The sequence below is a fragment of the Phyllobates terribilis genome, unplaced genomic scaffold, assembly GCF_046119375.1.
Source record: "Phyllobates terribilis strain yellow unplaced genomic scaffold, ASM4611937v1 Scaffold_3__8_contigs__length_932513732, whole genome shotgun sequence".
NCBI classification, from domain to species: domain Eukaryota; kingdom Metazoa; phylum Chordata; class Amphibia; order Anura; family Dendrobatidae; genus Phyllobates; species Phyllobates terribilis.
This window is the reverse complement of record NW_027362763.1, coordinates 775,845,413-775,866,799: the sequence shown is the minus strand read 5'-3', so window position 1 is coordinate 775,866,799 and position 21,387 is coordinate 775,845,413. Positions and strand designations below refer to the sequence as shown.

The 21,387-nt window shown below is 41.3% G+C and overlaps 1 protein-coding gene across 3 annotated transcripts in view; it reads right to left on the bottom strand.

The window, feature by feature from the left end:
• Positions 1-3,083: 3,083 nt before the first annotated feature.
• Positions 3,084-21,387, bottom strand: part of GPCPD1 (glycerophosphocholine phosphodiesterase 1) — an 84,837-nt gene continuing 66,533 nt past the window's right edge. For 2 of the 3 annotated variants that reach the window (XM_073672264.1, XM_073672265.1), the window contains exons 15-20: positions 20,326-20,384; positions 19,954-20,019; positions 18,810-18,946; positions 17,347-17,482; positions 15,921-16,081; positions 3,084-6,877 (exon numbers count right to left, since the gene is read on the bottom strand). In XM_073672264.1, the coding sequence (XP_073528365.1) occupies positions 6,679-6,877; positions 15,921-16,081; positions 17,347-17,482; positions 18,810-18,946; positions 19,954-20,019; positions 20,326-20,384 (758 nt within the window). In that variant the 3' untranslated portion in view covers positions 3,084-6,678. Of the gene's footprint in view, positions 6,878-13,540; positions 13,609-15,920; positions 16,082-17,346; positions 17,483-18,809; positions 18,947-19,953; positions 20,020-20,325; positions 20,385-21,387 lie in introns of all 3 variants that reach the window. The other variant, XR_012318084.1, reaches the window with a different exon arrangement.

Here is a 21,387-nt window from a genome sequence, read left to right as displayed (position 1 = left end):
AGATCCTGACAGCAGACAAGCAGCTCAGAGGTCACCTGGATGGAAAGTTTGGTAATCAACTCGCTGGATTGGTAGATGAATCCGGTAAATCTATCTCTGGGGGTTCCTTGGTCTTTCCAGGTGTCTGATACGATTATGACAAACGCAAGCGCAGAAGGCTGGGGAGCTCACCTAAGAGAATATTCAATACAGGGCCTCTGGTCAGACAGCGAGACGGGTCTCTCCTCCAACATGAGGGAGCTGTTGGCAGTCAGAAACGCAGTAGTAGAGTTCAGTTCTTTTCTTCGAGGTCAACACATCCGGATAATGTCGGACAACCGAACAACAGTCGCCTATATCAATCATCAGGGGGGGAACAAGATCCCTTCCTCTGATGTTAGTGACAGATCAGATCCTTCATTTTGCGGAGAGTCATCTATTCACGCTCTCGGCACTGCATATAAGAGAAGAGAACGCAAGAGCCGATTTTCTAAGTCGGCACATCTTGAAACAAGGAGAATGGGAATTGAATCCAGCGGTATTCCAGCAGATTGTCAGCCAATGGGGACAACCTCAGATAGAGCTGTTTGCAAACAAACGCAATCGGAAAACCAAAATCTTTTGCTCATTGAATCCAAAAGGAGAAGCATTTTGCGATGGACGCGCTGCAAATTCCCTGGAACTTTACCCTGGCCTATGCCTTTCCCCCTCTAATGCTGATTCCTACTATCCTGAGAAAGATCGTAGAAGAACAGGCGAGGGTTACATTGATCGCCCTGTTTTGGCCCAAGAGACCGTGGTTCACTTGGATGAAGAGAATGTCCCAAGCGGAACCATGGGTCCTTCCGGACACCCCAGATCTCCTCAGGCAGGGCCCAGTCTTCCATCTCCAAAGATCGGGCCTGCATTTGACGGCCTGGATTTTGAAAGGTCACTACTAACACAGGAGGGGTTTTCTCCAGTTTAGTTGCTACTCTACTGGCGAGTAGGAAGCCGGTGACTACTAGGATCTATGGCAGAACCTGGGCTAAATTTCTGTCTACCTCGGGTCAGTCTGCCAAAAGGAGGGTTCCTATTGGGGCCATCCTGGAGTTCCTTCAGAAGGGCTTAAGCATGGGGTTAGCCACCAGTACCCTTAAGGTACAAGTATCAGCTCTGGGGGTACTATATAATTGTGACTTGGTAGCAAATAGGTGGATCATCAGATTCATTAAAGCTTGCAATAGATCTAGACCCATTTCTACTCCAAGGATGCCTCCTTGGGACCTTAATCTGGTTCTAGAGGCGCTAACCAAGCCTCCCTTTGAGCCCTTAGAGAAGGTTTCGGAGAAAATTCTCACCTTGAAAACAGTCATGCTGGTAGCTCTAATGTCAGCTCGTAGGGTTAGTGATCTGCACGTGGTCAGTAAACCATCCGTTCACTCAAGTGTGTATGGATCTTCCAAAAGTAGCCTCCAAATTCCATAGGACACAAGTAATTACTCAACCTTCCTTCTATCCTGATCCTAGAGATTCTGAGGAACAAAGGCTTCACACTTTAGATGTAAAGAGGGTATTAGTCCAGTATTTGGAGGTGACAAAGACTGGAGGAAAAGTGACGCCTTATTCATCTCATTTCAGGGGGCTAGGAAAGGGCTTAAGGTTACAAGGGGGACCATAGCTAGGTGGGTCAGGGACACCATTGGTTTAGCGTACTCTTCTAGCAATCTGCCAGTTCCAGAGAACCTGAAGGCCCACTCCACCAGGGCTGTAGCGGCTTCCTGGGCTGAGAAGGCAGATATGCCCATCGACATCATATGTAAAGCGGCAACTTGGTCATCTCCGTCTACATTCTACAAGCATTACCGGCTTGACCTTTCCTCTTCTACTGATCTGTCCTTTGGAAGGAAGGTGTTGCAAGCGGGATCCCTCCCTCTGGTGTCTGATCTCTCTAAATCTCTCAGGTGGTGCTGTCATGGGAGAAGGGGAAAAGATCCTAGTTACTTACCAGTAACGGGATTTTACAGAGGCCATGACCGCATCCTATTAATTCCCTCCCCTCTATCACTTATGGTGTGCACTTCTAAGGGTGTTTTTATAAAGAAATGATTTCAAAACTACACCAAGCAGCCCAGTAAGGGATACATCACTGGAATCAGGCTCTCTGCCCCTACATCATGCAGCTCTCAGATTACATAGCAAAAACGTGCACGCAGATTCCCTTTAAGGGTATGTGCACACATTAAGTATTTGCTGCCTTTTATCCCTGCACAGTTTTGTCACAAATACTGAAGCATTTCCAAGTACCAGCGAAATGAATGAAATTCCAGAAATCTCATGCACGTTACTTATTTTTTCCTTGCAGATTTGAAGCAGTTTCAAGTCTGCAGCAAGTCAATTCTTTTGGCGTTTTTTCACCTATTCTAATGAATGGGAAATAAAAACCGCATTAAAAAAAAAAAAAAACACATCAAAAGTGCACACATTTTATGGTGTGTTTTTCTTGCCCGCACTTCAGTGTTTGCAGCAGAAATGTCTGGAGCAAATACTTAATGTGTGCACATGGCCTGCAGAGTCTCTGTACTTGTCTCCCACCGAACATATCTGGGACATCATTGGTTGTCAATTGCAAAGGGAGCTGCCGACAGCGGATCTTGATGATTTGCCCAAGGTCATTCAGCAGGGCAGAATATTCCTCAACCAATAATAACCTCATTGATAGCAACCAAGGCATATAAGTGCTGGGATTTCTGCACATGGCACCCATTTTCGATACGGATTAAAATAAAATTTTGTGAAAATGGCTTTTTCGTTTTTTTCATCAGTTGCATATCATTAACATTTCTATCGATCCTGTGATTTTCATAATTCCACTAGTTTTCTTTCTTGGAGCTGCACTTTCAATGTTGAGAAGTGTAATCAGGAAAATAAGCGATTGCAATATTGTTTGTAAAGTTAGGTATAGTGTAATACTATGCAGTATAAAGGGCCATATAACTGGATGTTGAAAGTGAAGATTGATAAATGAAAACTCAATCTTGTAAAAATATCTAAAAAAAAAAAAGAAGCCATCCCAGGGACAGAAAAAAACCCAACACATTAATATAACACAAGAAAACACTAAATTCAGAGTGAAAACATTTTATTAAGTAAAAAGTTAACACTTATAATGACAAACCCCACAAAAGAAAGAAAACCAGCAGTCATGCAGACATTAGAGATGCTGTAATAAATAAGTGATGTGGCATGTCCCCAACATTAACAGATATCAGGAGGTGCAGTCAACACCTGACTGGGTGGTCACAATCACCACATCGCTCCTGAATAACTGTTGGCGCACAGATATCATTGGTCAGGTAAGCACGTTTAGACATATGGAGGCTTTGTTATTCCAGAGGTACCCAAAACCAGGTGTACCCCCCAACGATGGTGCTTATTACCCACTCAGACGGCTTTGACTCCCCAAGTTGGTGAAGTCTCATACTGCTATGCACACCCCTGTAAGACTTATCTGTAAGCGCAAGAAGGGATTTCAAAGCAGATAATACATTTTAGTGTCATTGCCTGTTTACATCTTTATGTGCAGCAAGGAAATGTTACCTCTGTCCAGCGGGTAGATTTTCCCATTGCTATTGGCACTTTGTCTTGGCAATTGCAAAAAAAAAAAAAAAAAAAAAATTTAAAAGAGTCTCTGGTTCATCACAAAGATCAAGACAAGGCTTTACTCGCACGTGGCAGAAAAATACCTGGAGGATTCTTTTGTGGATCCATAAATTTTTTTCCTGAAATACTTGCAAATTCTGTTACTGATTTGCTGAAAGTTTCACAATTTGCTTCACAAAGTGAGAAACCCACACAAAGATTTAACATGCTGTCGATTTAAAAATATGCAGCACAAGTCAATCTCCACACAGAAACTATCCTCAGCCTGTCCTCTATCCTCAGCCTGTCCTCTATCCTCAGCCTGTCCTCTATCCTCAGCCTGTCCTCTATCCTCAGCCTGTCCTCTATCCTCAGCCTGTCCTCTATCCTCAGCCTGTCCTCAATCCTCAGCCTGTCCTCAATCCTCAGCCTGTCCTCAATCCTCAGCCTGTCCTCAATCCTCAGCCTGTCCTCAATCCTCAGCCTGTCCTCAATCCTCAGCCTGTCCTCGCGATTTTTAAGTTCTCATTTACTTTGCTACTACTGTAATTGGCTGCATATTTTTCATCCCAAAATCCAGACTGAAAATCTACATGTCAAGGATGCCTAAATGTTACATTTTATAGGGGTGAGAAGCAGGAGCAGTATGGCTTCAGTCGTTACAGGAACCATGACAAATTCCATTGTGAACAGATTTCACTGACTTTCAGTGATCAACGATCCGGACCATACAGACACTGTGACCCATTCAGTACATTTTAGGCTTCAGACCCCTCAGGGAGCTGCTGTTACATTCCATTCAGAGCGAATACCAGGTGGAGGGTATTTGGTAGAAGTATAGTCCTTTTATGCACTTTAACGAAGCACTCCAATGAAGATTTTTTTAATAAACCTGTGCATATATGTATGTAATATGGTGTGTAATGTGTTTATATAATCACCTACCACCGCTTTCTCCAAAATCAGCGCCGATCTGCTCCTCTTCTCAGGGACAGCACCACTGTTCAGGCTAGCTGGCTCCTATGCCTGAGCCAGAAGTCTTTTAGGGCCCCTGCAGATCTGTCTGATCACAGACTGCAGTGCATGGACTGGTCACAGCTCTCCCAACCAGAGTGCGACAGCCTCATAGAAATACATGAAGCAGTCATGCTCCGGTTGGGAGATGTGTGGCCAGTCCATGCATTGTGGTCCGTAACCGGACAGAGATCCACAGGCATCTACATGAGCCCTTATAATTTAAGTCTATGGTACCTTTCTGATGCTCCATAGACTTACATTGTAAAAGTCACTTCTGGCTCATGCTGAGCGCAGTGTGACCTGGAGAGTGTAAAAAGTGTCATACAGAAGAGGAGCCGAAAGAGGCTGGATCCTAGAGAAGGCGGTGAGTATATTAACACATAATTTGGAAAAAAATGAGACAATAAAGCACAAATAGGGTCTTCTCCGAGACACAGTGGGGAGATCAAAGACAATGGTATTCACCTGGTAAGGTTGTATACCCACAATCACTGAAAATCTCAAGACTGATGCAGACACACAGCTTGGAAAATGTAAAAGGAATGAAAGGGTTAATCTGCACTGCCGGTATAGTAGAATGGAAGAGGAGAACAATATTTAGGAATGCGGTTTATGAGTCAACGCGTTTCGAAGTTCCAAACTTCTTCATCAGGACAAACCACTCCGCATTCCGGGATATTGTTCTCCTCTTCCATTCTACTATACCAGCAGTGCAGATTAACCCTTGCATTCCTTTTATGCTAACACATACACATAAGTATAGGTTTAGTTTAAAAAAAAAAAAACCTTCATGGGAGGGCTTCCATTAATGGTACACACAGACATTAGTGCACTAATGGTGCAGACAGAAGAGCAGAAATACAGCCTGTATAATGACAAGAGTCAGGTATAAAGTGTAGACGTTTCTTGCACATATGTTATACCCTATATCACTACTATGAGACAAAACTGCTGACCCTATTATGGGCGATGCGCATAACTATCGTGTGACATGTTGCGACAAATGGTACAATACACCTAAGATGTAGGCAGGTGTAAGGCGAAGATGCGGATACACAGATATATTAAGGGGCTTGTGCGGAAGACAAAGCTACATTCAATAGGTGGTGCGAGTGTACAATATTCTCTGCAGTGGGTGCAGGAGCAGGTCATGGTGGACATGCTTTGTGCTCAAAGACTGGATTTATAGGACAAGTATTGTGATAATTTGTTATGAATACAATCCACTAACAGTATAATAGTGTTGTGGCCCCATATTTCACCTTTGTGGTTGCAGTCAGAATCAGTAGGAAGAACAAGCATTTACTAAATATTTTAGTATCCATGTTCTGCTCCTCTCCCTTTAAGTATATTAGAAGCATCCTATGTTAATATACATGCGGCACATAACTATCTGCAAGGAGTATATACAGGGGCTTCAGAGCAGTAAGTGCACCGCCTGAAGGAACTAAAGTCCTTATGCCCACACCTACTGTAGTAAGCTGATCTGGCCGGGCAGAATACAAGCAGGCATACACATAGAAAAGAGAAATATATACTACTAGGATACAATACAATAAGCCTGGTGACCGTGACACCATATCCCTGTAATTTAATAGAAAAAAAATAATCATAGAGCAATGACACATTTGCATTGTACCACTGCATTTAGCCGTGCAAAAGTCTGCAACTGAGGTAATCCATCAATGGCCAGAAATCATTATGAATACAGTACAGGGATTAATGTGCCGCTGTGAAGAGCTGTGAGGATAATGAATATTGCACTTGGAGGAAGAATGCAAAGCCTTCTCTGCTGAGGTACTATGGTTACATGTAGAAGGATCATGCTGCGGAGCTACAGAAATCCTCATGACCAGCTCATTGCTTGCACTGATGAAAAGTCCTGCATCGGATTCATACACTGGAATGACAACTAGATGTGGCCAAAAATAATAATGATGATAAACTCAGATAACAAATGACAGGGATGCAAGGTGTGTAATGCAACAAGAAGAGGTTTCGCTATTGCTTTGCTAGAACAAGATGATGCAGCCCTGAGATGCTAGTGAAAGAGTGCGAGAACTACACCGGCTGGTGGTTGGTGACGCCATTGGTTTCAGCGTGAACGCTGCTGTTTGTACAGTTCGTGGCATCACACACAAAGTGATTGACCACAGGGCAGAGGCAGCTCCGCAGCATTTCTGCAGGTAATTCCTTCTTTAGACGCTCCATCTGTTCAACCTTGAAGATGTTTGGTTGTTCTGGGTTCCAGTCGTAAATCCTGAAAGAAGAAATACAGAGAATAATAGGCACCTCATATCATGGACTACCATACAGCTGGTAGAGGAAACCCTGTCATTATTATCGCATCAGTACTGCATAGAGGTTCACAGACAGACAGTCTCCTTGGGACAACAATAGGTGATACGGTATGTTCCCAGTCCATATGCCAGATTTATTCATGGCGCTCCCACTCGCCAACAGAATGGTCCCTTTTAATCCTGGGGAGAATTGTAGTGATACAACGGAGCCGTGCTTTACAAGTATACATCCGGAAATACTGTTGATGTCAATGTCTGATGGAAGGCACAAACATAAATAGAGCCCTATACATCAGACTAGATCTAGGAATTGTTGCACCAAGAAAATTTACAGCAGAGCTGGGAAAACTGCGACCCGCGGGGCACATCCGGCCCGAGACAGAAGAAGGGCTGACACAGTGGCCCATGGGCCGCACCCTTCCCTCACCGCCGGGGCTCATACTGTATATAGGGGGCTAATATTGTATATAGAGAGTGTGTGGGTGCTCACACTGTATATAGGAGGCTATGTGAGTGCTCATATTGTATATAGAGAGGCTATGTGGGGGCCATCTGTATGTAGGGGGCAGTGTTTGAGCTCATACGGTATACAAGGAGATGTAAGCATACTTAATTTTGCTCAACCTTAAGTGATATCATTTTATATTAATTTTAATTGTAATTAATGTTAATATTAATATAGAGCAGAATTCATTTCAGCCTATTGGTTAGGCCTCCACAGTCACGGTCTCTCATGTTTCCCCTTGGGAAAATTAATTGCCCACGCCGATATACAGCAATGTAGACAACATCCTGAGCCTTATATACGACATTCATGAGCGGATTTAGTGGCCTGCAAACCATGCACATAACACTATAGTTATTACAGGCAGCTCAGTCACACAAGCCACAGCTAGGCAAAGCCGAGCAGCAGAAAACCAATGGCAAAATAAAGGTCAACGACATTAAACTTTTTTTTGTATATTCTCGTATATTTTTCTACAACTATTCCATTAGATAAAGTTGTAGTTTTCCAGTCTATTAATAAATGGAAAGCAGCACGGTGGGCAGACCTGTTTGCTACATATGAAGGACCTCAGACTTCTATATACAGTAGTGTTCAAAATAATAGCAGTGTGTTCAAAGCACAAAATCTTTATACTAGTTTTTATATCCATGCATTGGGAAAATTGCACACGGTTTTCTAATTCAAAACATGAAGAGAAATGTATATAATTTTTAACTACTTTAGAGAAAATAACAAAAAATGAACATTGAGCTGTTCTAAAAAAAAGTGTCTGCATTTGTCTTTACAAACTCACAATATGTACTCTATTTTTTGAGGATGCAGCATTCCTGTGAATCTCTAACCTAATATTTAGTTGTATAACCACTGTTTTTTAGAACTGCTTCACATGTATCTTGCATAGTGTCAACTGACTTCTGGCACCTGTCAACTCGTATTCCAGCTCAGGATGCTTTGACTACATCCCACAATTTTTTGGCATTTATTGGCTTTGTCTCAAACTGCATTTTTGATGTCACCCCACAAGTGATCCATCGGATTTAGATACAGTGATTGGGCTGGCCACTCCATCACCTCAATTTTGTTCGACTGGAACCAAGATTTTGCTCGTTTCCTGGTGTGTTTAGGGTCATTGTCTTGTTGAAACACACATTTGAAGGGCATATCCTCTTCAGCTTAAGGCAACATGACCTCTAAAAGTATTGTAATATATGCAAACTCGTCCATGATCCCTGGTATGCGGTAAATAGGTCCGGCACCATAGTAAGAGAAACATGCCCATATCATGACACTTACACCACCACGCTTCACTGTCTTCAGAGTGTACTGTGGCTTGAATGCAGAGTTTGGGGTCGTCTGACGAACTGTCTGTGGCCCTTAGACACAAAAAGAACAATTTTACTATCATCAGTCCACAAAATGTTTCTCCATTTCTTTTTAGGCCAGTTGATGTGTTCCTTGGCAAACTGTATCTGCTTCAGTACACGTTTTTTTTTTTTAAACAGTGGGACTTTGCGGGGACTTCTTTCTAAGAGATTAGCTTCACACAGGCATCTTCTAACTGTCACAGTACTCACAGGTAACTTGAGACAGTCTTTTGATCATCCTGGAGCTGATCACTGGCTGAGCCTTTGCCATTCTGGCTATTCTTTGATCCATTCGAATGGTAGTCTTCCGTTTTCCTCCACGTCTCTCTGGTTTTGCTTTCCGTTTTAAAGCATTGGAGATCATTTTAGCTGAACAGCCTATCATTGTCTGCACTTCTTTATCAGTTTTACCCTTTCCAATCAACTTTTTAATCAAAGTACGCTGTTCTTCTGAACAATGTCTATAACAACCCATATTTCTCAGGGTTTCAAGGAGAAATGCATGTACAACATGTGCTGGCTTCACCCTTAAATAAGGGCCACCTGATTCACACCTGTTTCTTCACAGAATGATTGACCTCACTAACTGAACTCCACACTGCTATTATTTTGAACACACACCTTTCAATTAATTATTCAAATACACAGACTGAAAAACATGCAGATCATGAGTGCAGAGTCTGGTGGTTTTCGTAGAATCTACGGCACCAACTGGTAAATTGTCTGACATGTGGTAATATAATTTATACCAAAAACAGTGATTAATCTGGTTAGTCATACTGGACTGCTATTATTTTGAACACTGTTGTAAATGCAGAGTTAACAAAAGTAATAAATGTTGAATTCCTGATTCCCATTACATTCTTAATCTACTTTATATTTTATAATTCCCAATTACTACATTTACTGATGACTTGAGGCTATTTTGTTTTTTCTTCCAACATTTAAAGGTATAAACCTATCCACTATTCTAGCCACTGGAAGATTTATAGCTGGTACGACTCCTTCTACAAGCATCCGATGCACCTCTGGAATTCTTTTCTGCACATTTTTCTGAGACAAATCTGATGGATCCTCCAGACAGAGAAATAAGAAATTCCCTATAATCATGCTGGACATTTTTTAGGAACGCTCCAGTGACTACAGAAATTAATTTGGTAAATAGAGAAATAAGAGAAAAGCTAAATATGCAAGTCGTTAGTAACATCTTTAACATGTCTATAAAACTGGAACTTTAATTTAAAGCAAGAGTGGCCCAATCAGCCTTGCAATCTGTCCAAGTACAGAATGCCCTTACTACATACCATTAGGGAAACAAAAGGGCTTCATTTGCCTGTGACCTGATAGGTCAGATTTTTATAAAAAAAAATGTAAACTGGTGCAAAGAAGAGTTAAAGACTAAAAGGGGTTGTCACTATGTGACTGCAGCCTTCTGAATCCTCACATTGCACACACTGTGTGGATTCTCGGGTATCGTGACCGCAAGTATGTGATTTGCATAGATGCGGTCATGTGCAGATTAATAGGGCATGGCCTTGCTCAATGCAAGGGTATCGAGTGAGGACAGACAAAGTCTAGTCGGAATGTGGTCAGAAGTATGCAAATCATATTCTTGCAATCACATGACCGCCTGCTCCCGGAGAATCAACACAGCATGCAGTGTGCGTGATATGAGGATTCACAAGTCTGCAGTCACATGGAGTGACTACAGACTTTTAGTGCAAGGTTGGACAACCCTTTAAAACAAGAGCTACAACAGTGACATGCAATTCTCAGAAAAGTCACGCGCCAAAAACCATATGTGCAACTGGGTGTCACGCAATTATTTTAGAGCTGTCATTTGCATGTTGTGTGCAACTTACGTTGAAGTCTATGGCAAGTGTGTCGCATGCTAATTGTGACCAGCAACAGAAAATCCAACACATTTACAAAATATATGTGACTCTGTGTCAGACAGGTTGCAACGTGATACCAAAGGAAATCATTACATCCAATGCTTTATTGTGTCGCGTGACATGTCACCATGTAGCCTTACTTCTAGCCGCCTATTTTGGTCTGGTTTTATTGTCAGTACGGACACTGATCATTTCTATAATACCAGAGCTGATATATTTACAGCCATACAAATACTGTGACAAATCAATTCGGATACACATAAAAGGTCGCTCGCTATAGAAGCAACATACAGCAAAGTAAGATCGTTAGCAGAACAAGTTATAAGATAACTGCACATTGATGTCACTTTCGCAGTCAGCAGTCCTTTTCCTGCTGGTTATTTCTAGTATGACTGTGGTCCCTTGTATAGGAAATTCTGATACAGGATAGGATTATTTCCGGGATTCCTCTACAAATACAGGTGGTTTCATGTCACTCATTTTAATCAATTTATTATGTTTTATGTTACAGCAAACTGAGATTTGTAGATAGAAAAAACTTGCAGTCACTCCAGATGGAGTTTTCTATTGTATTATTGGTGTAATGTGCCAATTTTGGCAGGACCAGCCAACCATCTAATAAGTATGGTGGGGCTGCCGATTCTAAGGTGTCCCCAGAGGTGTCCCACAGTCTGCAGGGCTATTCTTGGTAATAATTCTGTTATCCTGTCGGACCCTATTCTAAGCCAATGGTCTGGTCTATTAGGAAGCGAGTACAGGCATGTGATTGAACTTACACAAATCTGTTCATCGCTAATAAACCATTATAGATCCTACATGTGAAATGTGTGGGCTATTAATATATTGATACATTACCCCATTATCACAAATTAGCCCAGCAAATAAAGATCAAAATATGCAAACATAAGCTGCGCCCTCTTAGAAAATAATATATATCAGAAAGTCAGAAACGGCTGGATGAATGTTTAGATCTTGTGCGGTTTTACCATACATTGATCAGATCAGACTGATATACAGTTAAGTCCATATATATTTGGACAGAGACAACATTTTTCTAATTTTGGTTCTAGACATTACCACAATGAGTTTTAAACAAAACAATACAGATGCAGTCGAAGTTCAGACTTTCAGCTTTCATTTGAGGGTATCCACATTCAAATTGGATGAAGGGTTTAGGAGTTTCAGCTCCTTAACATGTGCCACCCTGTTTTTAAAGGGACCAAAAGTAAATGGACAGATTAAATAATTGTTAATAAAATGTTCATTTCTAGTACTTGGCTGAAAACCCTTTGCTGGCAATGACTGCCTGAAGTCTTGAACTCATGGACATCACCAGACGCTGTGTTTCCTCCTTTTTGATGCTCTGCCAGGCCTTCACTGCGGTGGTTTTCAGTTGCTGTTTGTTTGTGGGCCTTTCTGTCTGAAGTTTAGTCTTTAACAAGTGAAATGCATGCTCAATTGGGTTGAGATCAGGTGACTGACTTGGCCATTTATGAATATTCCACTTCTTTGCTTTAATAAACTCCTGGGTTGCTTTGGCTTTATGTTTTGGGTCATTGTCCATCTGTAGAATGAAACGACAACCAATTAGTTTGGCTGCATTTGGCTGGATCTGAGCACACAGTATGGCTCTGAATACATCAGAATTCATTTGGCTGCTTCTGTCCTGTGTCACATCATCAATAAACACTAGTGACCCAGTGCCACTGGCAGCCATGCATGCCCAAGCCATCACACTGCCTCCGCCGTGTTTTACAGATGATGTGGTATGCTTTGGATCATGAGCTGTACCACGCCTTCGCCATACTTTTCTCTTTCCATCATTCTGGTAGAGGTTGATCTTGGTTTCATCTGTCCAAAGAATGTTCTTCCAGAACTGTGCTGGCTTTCTTAGATGTTTTTTTAGCAAAGTCCAGTCTAGCCTTTTTCTTCTTGATGCTTATGAGTGGCTTGCACCATGCAGTGAACCCTCTGTATTTACTTTCATGCAGTCTTCTCTTTACGGTAGATTTGGATATTGATACACCTACCTCCTGGAGAGTATTGTTCACTTGGTTGGCTGTTGTGAAGGGGTTTCTCTTCACCATGGAGATTATTCTACGATCATCCACCACTGTTGTCTTCCGTGGGCGCCCAGGTCTTTTTGCATTGATGAGTTCACCAGTGCTTTTTCTTTCTTTCTCAGGATGTACCAAACTGTAGATTTTGCCACTCCTAATATTGTAGCAATTTCTCGGATGGGTTTTTTCTGTTTTGGCAGCTTAAGGATGGCTTGTTTCACCTGCATGGAGAGCTCCTTTGACCGCATGTTTACTTCACAGCAAAACCTTCCAAATGCAAGCACCACATCTCAAATCAACTCCAGGCCTTTTATCTGCTTAATTGAGAAAGACATAATGAAGGGATTGCCCACACCTGTCCATGAAATAGCCTTGGAGTCAATTGTCCAATTACTTTTGGTCCCTTTAAAAACAGGGTGGCACATGTTAAGGAGCTGAAACTCCTAAACCCTTCATCCAATTTTAATGTGGATACCCTCAAATGAAAGCTGAAAGTCTGAACTTCAACTGCATCGGAATTGTTTTGTTTAAAATTCATTGTGGTAATGTCTAGAACCAAAATTAGAAAAATGTTGTCTCTGTCCAAATATATATGGACTTAACTGTATACGCTCGATATCCACAGACTATTTATTCAAATTCGGATCTGGGTCATTTATAAAATGAGAAAATAGTCTGCCAATAATTCTCGTGAGATTTTTGTCTTTAAAAAGCATTTGCATTATCAAAATACAGTTATCGATATAACTTGCTCTGCAGAAAAAAAAATGCATTCATGCCTCCAATACCAGCGTACAGTGTAAGACCTGAGAGTCTACAACATCACAGCCCCTCTAAATGCAAGACGATCAAAACAAGGAAATTCTGTAAGAAGATAAAAAACAGCAGAGAGAAAAAAATACTCAAATGACGCTGTGAAAAAGTCAGTATAGGCATTGCTTATCATTAGAGTTGGGGGCGAATCGATTCACACGACCAAGTCTTTTGGCCATAACAGTAAGCCGTAGCCGTATGACCGGAGCTGTGAGAGCTCGTCCCTGATGGCATCCGCAGCCCTTCTTCTGATTAGACGCCAACGTCGTGCCAGACCGGCTAATCAAAGGAAGTGCCACGGATGTCGTCAAGTAAAGGGCAGTTCTCACAGCTTCTGTCCAGTGGCCACAAATGGACCGGGTCCTGCAAATCAATTCTCACCAACTTTAGTTGCGGTCAATACCCCACCAATAGAAGCAAAAACAATACAGTGCTGTAAAATTATTAAGTAAACCTTAAAGGGGGCATTCCTGCCCAATGCATTTATCATCTATGCTCTGGATAGGTGATAAATGTTAGATCAGTACGGGTCTAATGGCTTGGATGCCCACCGATTGCTACGATGGTGCCCCATTCACCTTAACTGGAAGGGTCCTAATAGAGCATCGGGTGAGTGTGGTGCGCCGCCATCTCCGTCAATGCCACAGACCATAAATCGAGAGGCAGGGAGCACACTAGACTGACACTACATTCAAGACTCTTAGCAGTTGTGGACCCCACAATCTTTCATTTATCACCTATCTATGCACACTCCAGTATTACACCCCCTCTGGTTGTCAGAGTTGTAGAGACTCATAAGACAGTACCGATAAAAGCCTATAGGGCCCTACTGTACCTCAATCTTTCTCAGGTATAGATTATTTTTTCTATTGGATTTCACATGAATCCAAAAGAAATGCTGTGGCCATGACAAATTACAGTTCTATTCTTCCCCAATACTTTTACCATTAAGTGGCTTGTGCAGACTTAGAGAAACGAAGCTGCTTACTTCTAGAAAGAGTGCCATAACTGCTCACAGGTTGTGTGTGGTATTGCAGTTTAGCCCCATTCACTTCAATGGAGATGAGCTGCAATATCAGACACAAGCCATGAACAAGTGGGGCTATCTGTATTAGAAAGTAGCCATGTGTTTTTCAAAGTTTCTACTACCCCTTTAAATGGATAATTTGAGATAAGCAAAATTATTCACACTACTCTGTTCTAGCATTCAAAAAAATAATAATAAAATAATAATAATAAGAATAATAACAATAATAATAAAATAATAATGATCTTCGGCAGCTGGACCAGGGCAGCGCCTACTTCCTCAGTCGGCACTTGTGAGCCGGTATCCTGCACCTTGTGCAATGACTGGGCTCCCGATCATCAGGACATTGCAGGGGCCCAGTAATTGCACAGATGACTGCATCCCAGTGCCAGAAGAGGAAGATGGCACTGCCCTGGTCCGGCTGCCATAGAATACCAAAGTGGATGCCAGACAGGGTATTGTGAATCGTTTGCTGGTTGTGTGCATTTCTTTAATGTACCCCAGCCCACAGGCTTTTAGCCAGAAATTAGAAGGTATCAGTTGTGGCCTGGCGTACACCTTCTGTCACTAGAATGGTGTGTCTATGTGGTGGTTGGCACAACCCTATACATTCGCGGCTTACATTTTAGGAATACTGTCATTTCCGACGCAAGAAAAATGGAAATTCCCATATGTAGGAATAATTTTTAAACAGATTAGAGGGAAAGTGACATCAGAAAATCACCTTTTACCAGGTTTTTATTTAAATGTATTTTTATACACTTGTTAAATTGTTTTATCAAGTTTCCATATTATCATCTGCATAAAAGAGAAAAAAAATAAAAATTTTCGCACTGGCCAAAGTCTATTATTAGACTCAGCCTTCCTGTTCTGTACTGACGACTTTTCAGTAGTCTCATTATCATGGCAGACAGGATTATACAGTATCTCTATATACAGTAGATAACACAGGATCCACCATTCACACTAGATTTTGTCACAGCTCATCACCTCCATTCACTTTTATAGAAGTTACAGAGTCAGCACCAGCTTATAGCATCTGATGTGCATGCTGCTATTGTACAGAATAGGGAGCACGAGTCCAGTATTACACTTTGTGGCCAGTGTGAAAGTTCCCCGTTTTCTGCATTTTTTTCAATATACAGTAGACAAAAGGGTTGCGAAAAAATATATATTTTAGATAAAAATGTGACTTAAATAAAAAGTCATTTTTTGATCATTTTAACCATTCTAACAGATGTGTGATACTTTGGGGGAATATTGTAGGTGAATATTTTATCCTAATTGGGCAAACGAAACAAAGTGCAAAAATCTGCATATCAAGCAAAAACAGTACCGGTCATAGATGAGTCCATCAATGCCATATTCTCTCATAAGCCTCCGATTCTCAGGGTCATTGGTATCCTCGCCCCAGCAAAATATTACTAAGCCCTTTGACTTTGCTTCTGGAATATAATGTGGATGTTTCAGTAGATCCTCAGTATGGACACTAATTCCCTTGTTAAACAGAATATAGAAAAAGAAAACGCACACAATTAAAATCAATTAATAATAAACAACAACAACATAAAACCAATACAACATAGAACCAAATACAACAGTGCCTAACAGGACTATACATACTGGCATACTGATTTTGGCCTTTACATAGCAGCAGGAACTTCACTGAAAACCAATTGCCAAATGACGCCCCTAGTTTTTATTTTTCTCGCAAATATAGCACCAATAATGGCACAGCACTTTACAGAAATCATTAGCTTTAGTTCTATAATAATATTCTGGGTAAGGACACCAACTCCGAACCATTCCAAAAGTAGACAACTTTGATGTCAATTCATTATTATAGCATTTGAATTTTTGAAGAGGTTGTCCACTACCTTAGCATTGTCCTCACGATAGGTCATCAATGTCTGATCAATGGTGCAGCGGTCTCAGGGAGCGCCAAAGGAATACTGGACAATTTGATAGATGGCAACCGACTTCTATTCTTCCTCCAATACCACTGCCACAATGCGTTTCAACGGTCTAAGCCGTCTTCATCAGGTGGTGATGAAGACGGCTTAGACCGTTGAAACGTGTTGTGGCAGTGGTATTGGAGGAAGAATAAAAGTCGATTGCCATCTATCAAATTGTCCAGTATTCCTTTGGCGCTGCCCGAGACCGCTGCACCATTGTTTACTTGTGAAATATCTCCATACGGAGCCAAAGCGGCAGGAGCAGCCTGGTCTATTTGGATGTGTGAGGACCTGCGGTTATCCAGCCACCAGGTTAAACTACTGAGGACCTGCGGTGACGTGGTATCTGGTCCGGCAGGATCGTGTGACCACTTGAGGAGCACGGAGTTGCGAGGCAAACACCGACAGGACGGTACTACAAATAGAGGTGACCCGGAGCCTCATTAATCACACGCTTAATCTTGGTTGTGTAGACGTACACAACCATCACAGGTGAGTGTACTGGCACTTTTTAAATTATTTAAATAGCCCTGTGAGTCTACACATGCGCCCTTTCTTTTCTTTTCGCATGTGATCAATGTCTGATCGGCAGAGGTGCCGGGTGTCGGACTACAGCCAATCATCTGTTATCGGGGTGTAGGCGGCCGCCGGCCAGAAGCACTTGCCGAGCAGCTCTGTCTACTTGTAGTGGTCGAGGGGTGCCGGGTGTCGGACCTCGGCCGATCAGACATTGTAAAAGTAGCAGACAACCTCTTTAATACCTGTTTTCTACTGTACATAAAATATACATATAAAATAAGCTCTTACCAAGATGTTTTCAAATTGAGCAAAACTCATGGCAATAGGAGTTGATCTAGAGCGGAGATCCATGAGTTCTGGGTAGATTTCAGATTGGCCTTGCGTCAGGAAGAGGATGGGATATTTGTTTTGTTTCAGTCGAACCCTTGAGATGAAAAAACAAACAAGTTATCTATCTATGTATTTGAGAAATGAATGCATTTACTGCTAGAACTGATCTTCGTGCAATAACGTTATTTTTAGGATTATATTGTGGCATCCTCAGGGCAAAACAAGTGCCGGATTACTCAAGATTTCATTCTAGCATATGGACTTAGAAAGTGAAAAACCTTCTAGCCGTCTGGCCAGTTGGGTTCACAGTACAATTGCTAGATCAGAATACACAGGGAATACAGCCGTTGGATTTTTTTTCCTTTTGGATGCAGTTCCAAAAAGAAAAAGCAAATCCATTGGAATTACAAAATGGACATTGAAGGAAATAGTAGAATCTAATTGGTTTGTGCTAAATGTATTTTCCATAATACAATTGTACACTGTATCCTATAAATGCGTCCTATAACCCTACATGTACAGCAGACTAGTCAGCAGCTGTAATTACTGAGAACAGGAATTAATGCAATAGCTCATATCTTAGTGTGAGATAGGCGGCTTACAAGCAGTCACAGAGGAAAAACGGAATTTTACAGTCACCGAAATGGAGTAAAGCTGTTATGAAATGATGTAATAATAGTAAAGGAAACACAACAGAAAAGCTTAAATGGCTGCTGACTAATATAACCACTGGTGACTTCAGAGGTAAAGTTATAGGAGTCATCACACTAGATGGTTAAGGCCAAATGGAAGCTGGAACCAGACGTCTTTATTCAATGCTTCTTTTATTTCTGCACAGATCGCTTTTCAGCGCCAAACACGTTTTATCTCATCTCAAGTCTTTTTGCAGCTTGTTTTCTCTCCTTAAACACATTTAACAAGTAGTCCGAAATATATGTTAAAAAAAACAACAACCTGTTTTTAAAGCAGAAAATGTGCTAAAATAACCCGCAGTTGACTCAGTCCAATGTGATCGCTACGGCCAATCACTGACCACACCGGTGTAATTGGCTGCAATGGTCGGCACACATTACTGCTGCACACATGCTATACCGGCATGGCATTAGCAAGTGAGATGATTATTATTATTTTTTTTTTATAGTACATTTACTTATTTTAGCACATTTTATCTTATACCCTGGATAATTCCTTTGCGGCTCAAGTTCTGAGGAAAAGCTTGTTGCTAGAGATGTGCGATCTATTATCTTTATTAAAAATAGTCTGGTTATTAGGCAGTGGGTTTCTGGCATTCAGCCTCGCAAACTAGATAAAAATGTTCTGCTAAGGTTGCATTGATGCAATGCAAGTAGAGAAAAGTATGTGCAACTTTGGAAAATATATGCAACTTTCTCAACCAGTAAGTTTGTGGCATTTTATCGTACATTGTGCAAATATCAGCATCGAATGATGAGAACACAATCCGTCGGCAGCCGGCCTTTTCCAAGATGGTTTTCAAAATAATATCCAGAAATATGTTCATGTCAAAGTAACTTGATAAGTTTCCATCCCATTTTCCAGTCTAGGAGAAAAAAATAAAAAAAAAGAGAAGCAAAAATGCAAATTAAAACGAGATCATCAATTTTAACAAATTAAATCTAGAGCTTCATTTAGAAAAAAAAATATTAGTATAAATATATATATATATATATATATATATATATATATATATATATATATATATATATATATATATATATATATATATTTTATACTAATATTTTATATATATATATATATAAAAACAGCAATAAAAATATCAGCTTGAAAAATCTGTGTCACCTGCAATCCAGACAACATTGTTTCTCGACTACCTGAATATTTTTGGAAGAAAGAATAATATAAAAACTTCCTGCAAGTCATGGTCATATGGCAGGTTATGGTAGAAGAAGGTAAAGCCATGGAGGTGGACTTCAAAAACCAGGGGTGTCCCCCTGTATGTTCCAACAGAGCCAGTGTGCCAGGACTGGGTAATGATCTTGCTTCTGGTGCTAGTATGAGAGAAAGGTATTCTGTCGGGTGACCCTTGGTTGGGGGTTTACTTGTTGCCAGGTAAAATAAACCCTGCCCTTGAGAAAATCTTGTGCTTGCATAAAACCCCACACAAAAAAACAATTAACAGGGTTGCACAGGCTTGGGGCGCGAGTCTGCAGTCAGTCTACGTGACAGCAGACTTGGGAATCCTGACATGATGCAGTGTGCGCACTGTCAGGATTTTCTGGTGCCGGAAGCGGGCGGGTGAGTGACTGCAAGTATAAGTATGTGCGGCCTCCCTTAATACAAGTGAATTTAGAGAGGCCGGACATGTCTAGTCGGACTGTGGCTGGAAGTATGCAAAGCACCTTCTAGCAGTCACATGACCTCCTGCTCTTGGAGCCGGTGAATGCTCACAACCCACACAATGTGCGCTGTGAAGATTCACAAGTCTGCAGTTGTGTGCAGTCACTGCACACTTGCATCCCAAGCCTTGACAACCCCTTTAAATTCTAAATAATATTAATAAAAAATTCAAAGACAATTTTCACTGACCTTTTCTTGACAAATCCACTTGATTTCAATATTGAACCCAACATCTTCAGGTACAGCCTCTAGCACCTACAACACAGATGGATTGTAAACCTGGCATATAATCATCTAACAGAAGCAGAGTTATTTTTTACACCAGGTGCAACATATACAAAAATGTATTACAGTCCATTTAATGCCAGCGCCAAAATTACTGCAGTCTCACTGACATACATGGGAATATAACATGACATACTCAGATCTCTTCATGACTTCTCTGATGGCGTACAAAGCTGACGACTACGGATCATGAGTCATTTTCTACATATATATGTATATATCACACACATCATTTCTATTCTGAAGTGTTGACCTTAAATAAAATAAAATCTTTACCGTCTGAAGGGAAGGAAAAGGCTGATTATCAGACACAGAGCATTCATCGTCAGTGGAATCTACAAGTAAAAATTACAAGTAAAAAAGTTATAATAATATTTGGCAAAAATTGTGTAAACTTCAAGAGAAATTAATGTAATTAACCCCTTAATAACATCTGACGTACTAATACGCGTCTGTGCCCTGGGACTTAAGAGCCAGACCCGTATTAGTACGTCATGGCGATCGCGCGCGCACACAGGCTGTGCGGGCGCGATCGCCGCCGGGTGTCAGCTGATTGTCACAGCTGACACCCGGTACTATGTGCAGGGAGCGGTCACGCACCGCTCCCAGCACATTAACCCCCGCGATGCTGCGATCGAAGTCGATCGAAGTCGATCGCGGCATTGCGGGGGCAAGGGGAGGTGATCGCCGATACTCACCTCCTCTTCCGGCTTCCAGCGCAGTCTGCAAAGGCTTCCCGGGTGTTGCCATGACGACCCGATGTCGTCATGACAACATCCGGGTCACCAGAGAGCAGGAAGATTGCTTGGACATGCGCAGTGCATCTCCAAGCAATCTTCACACTGTGCACTTCTGACAGCCTTCATGGCATAGGGATGGTGCTCCATTCCTGTGCCATGCAGGCGATCAGAAAAAAAAAAGTGAAAGTCCCAGAGTGGGACAAAGTAATAAAGTGTATAAACTGTGTGAAAGTGGAAAAAAAAAAAAAAAAAAAATGTGCAAAAATATTATAAAAAAATAAAAAAAATAATACACCAAAAATAAAAATATAATGTACCCATCAATAAATATTATTATAAAAAAAATAAAAAAAAAACAATAAAAGTACACATATTTGGTATCGCCGCGTCCGGAACAACCTGACCTATAAAACTGTCCCACTAGTTAACCCCTTCAGTGAACACGGTAAAAAAAAAAAAAAAAAAACCAAGCAAAAAACAATGCTTTATCACCATACCGCCAAACAAAAAGTGGAATAACACGCGATCAAAAAGACGCATATAAATAAAAATGATACCGCTGAAAACGTCATCTCGTCCCGCAAAAAACAAGCCGCCA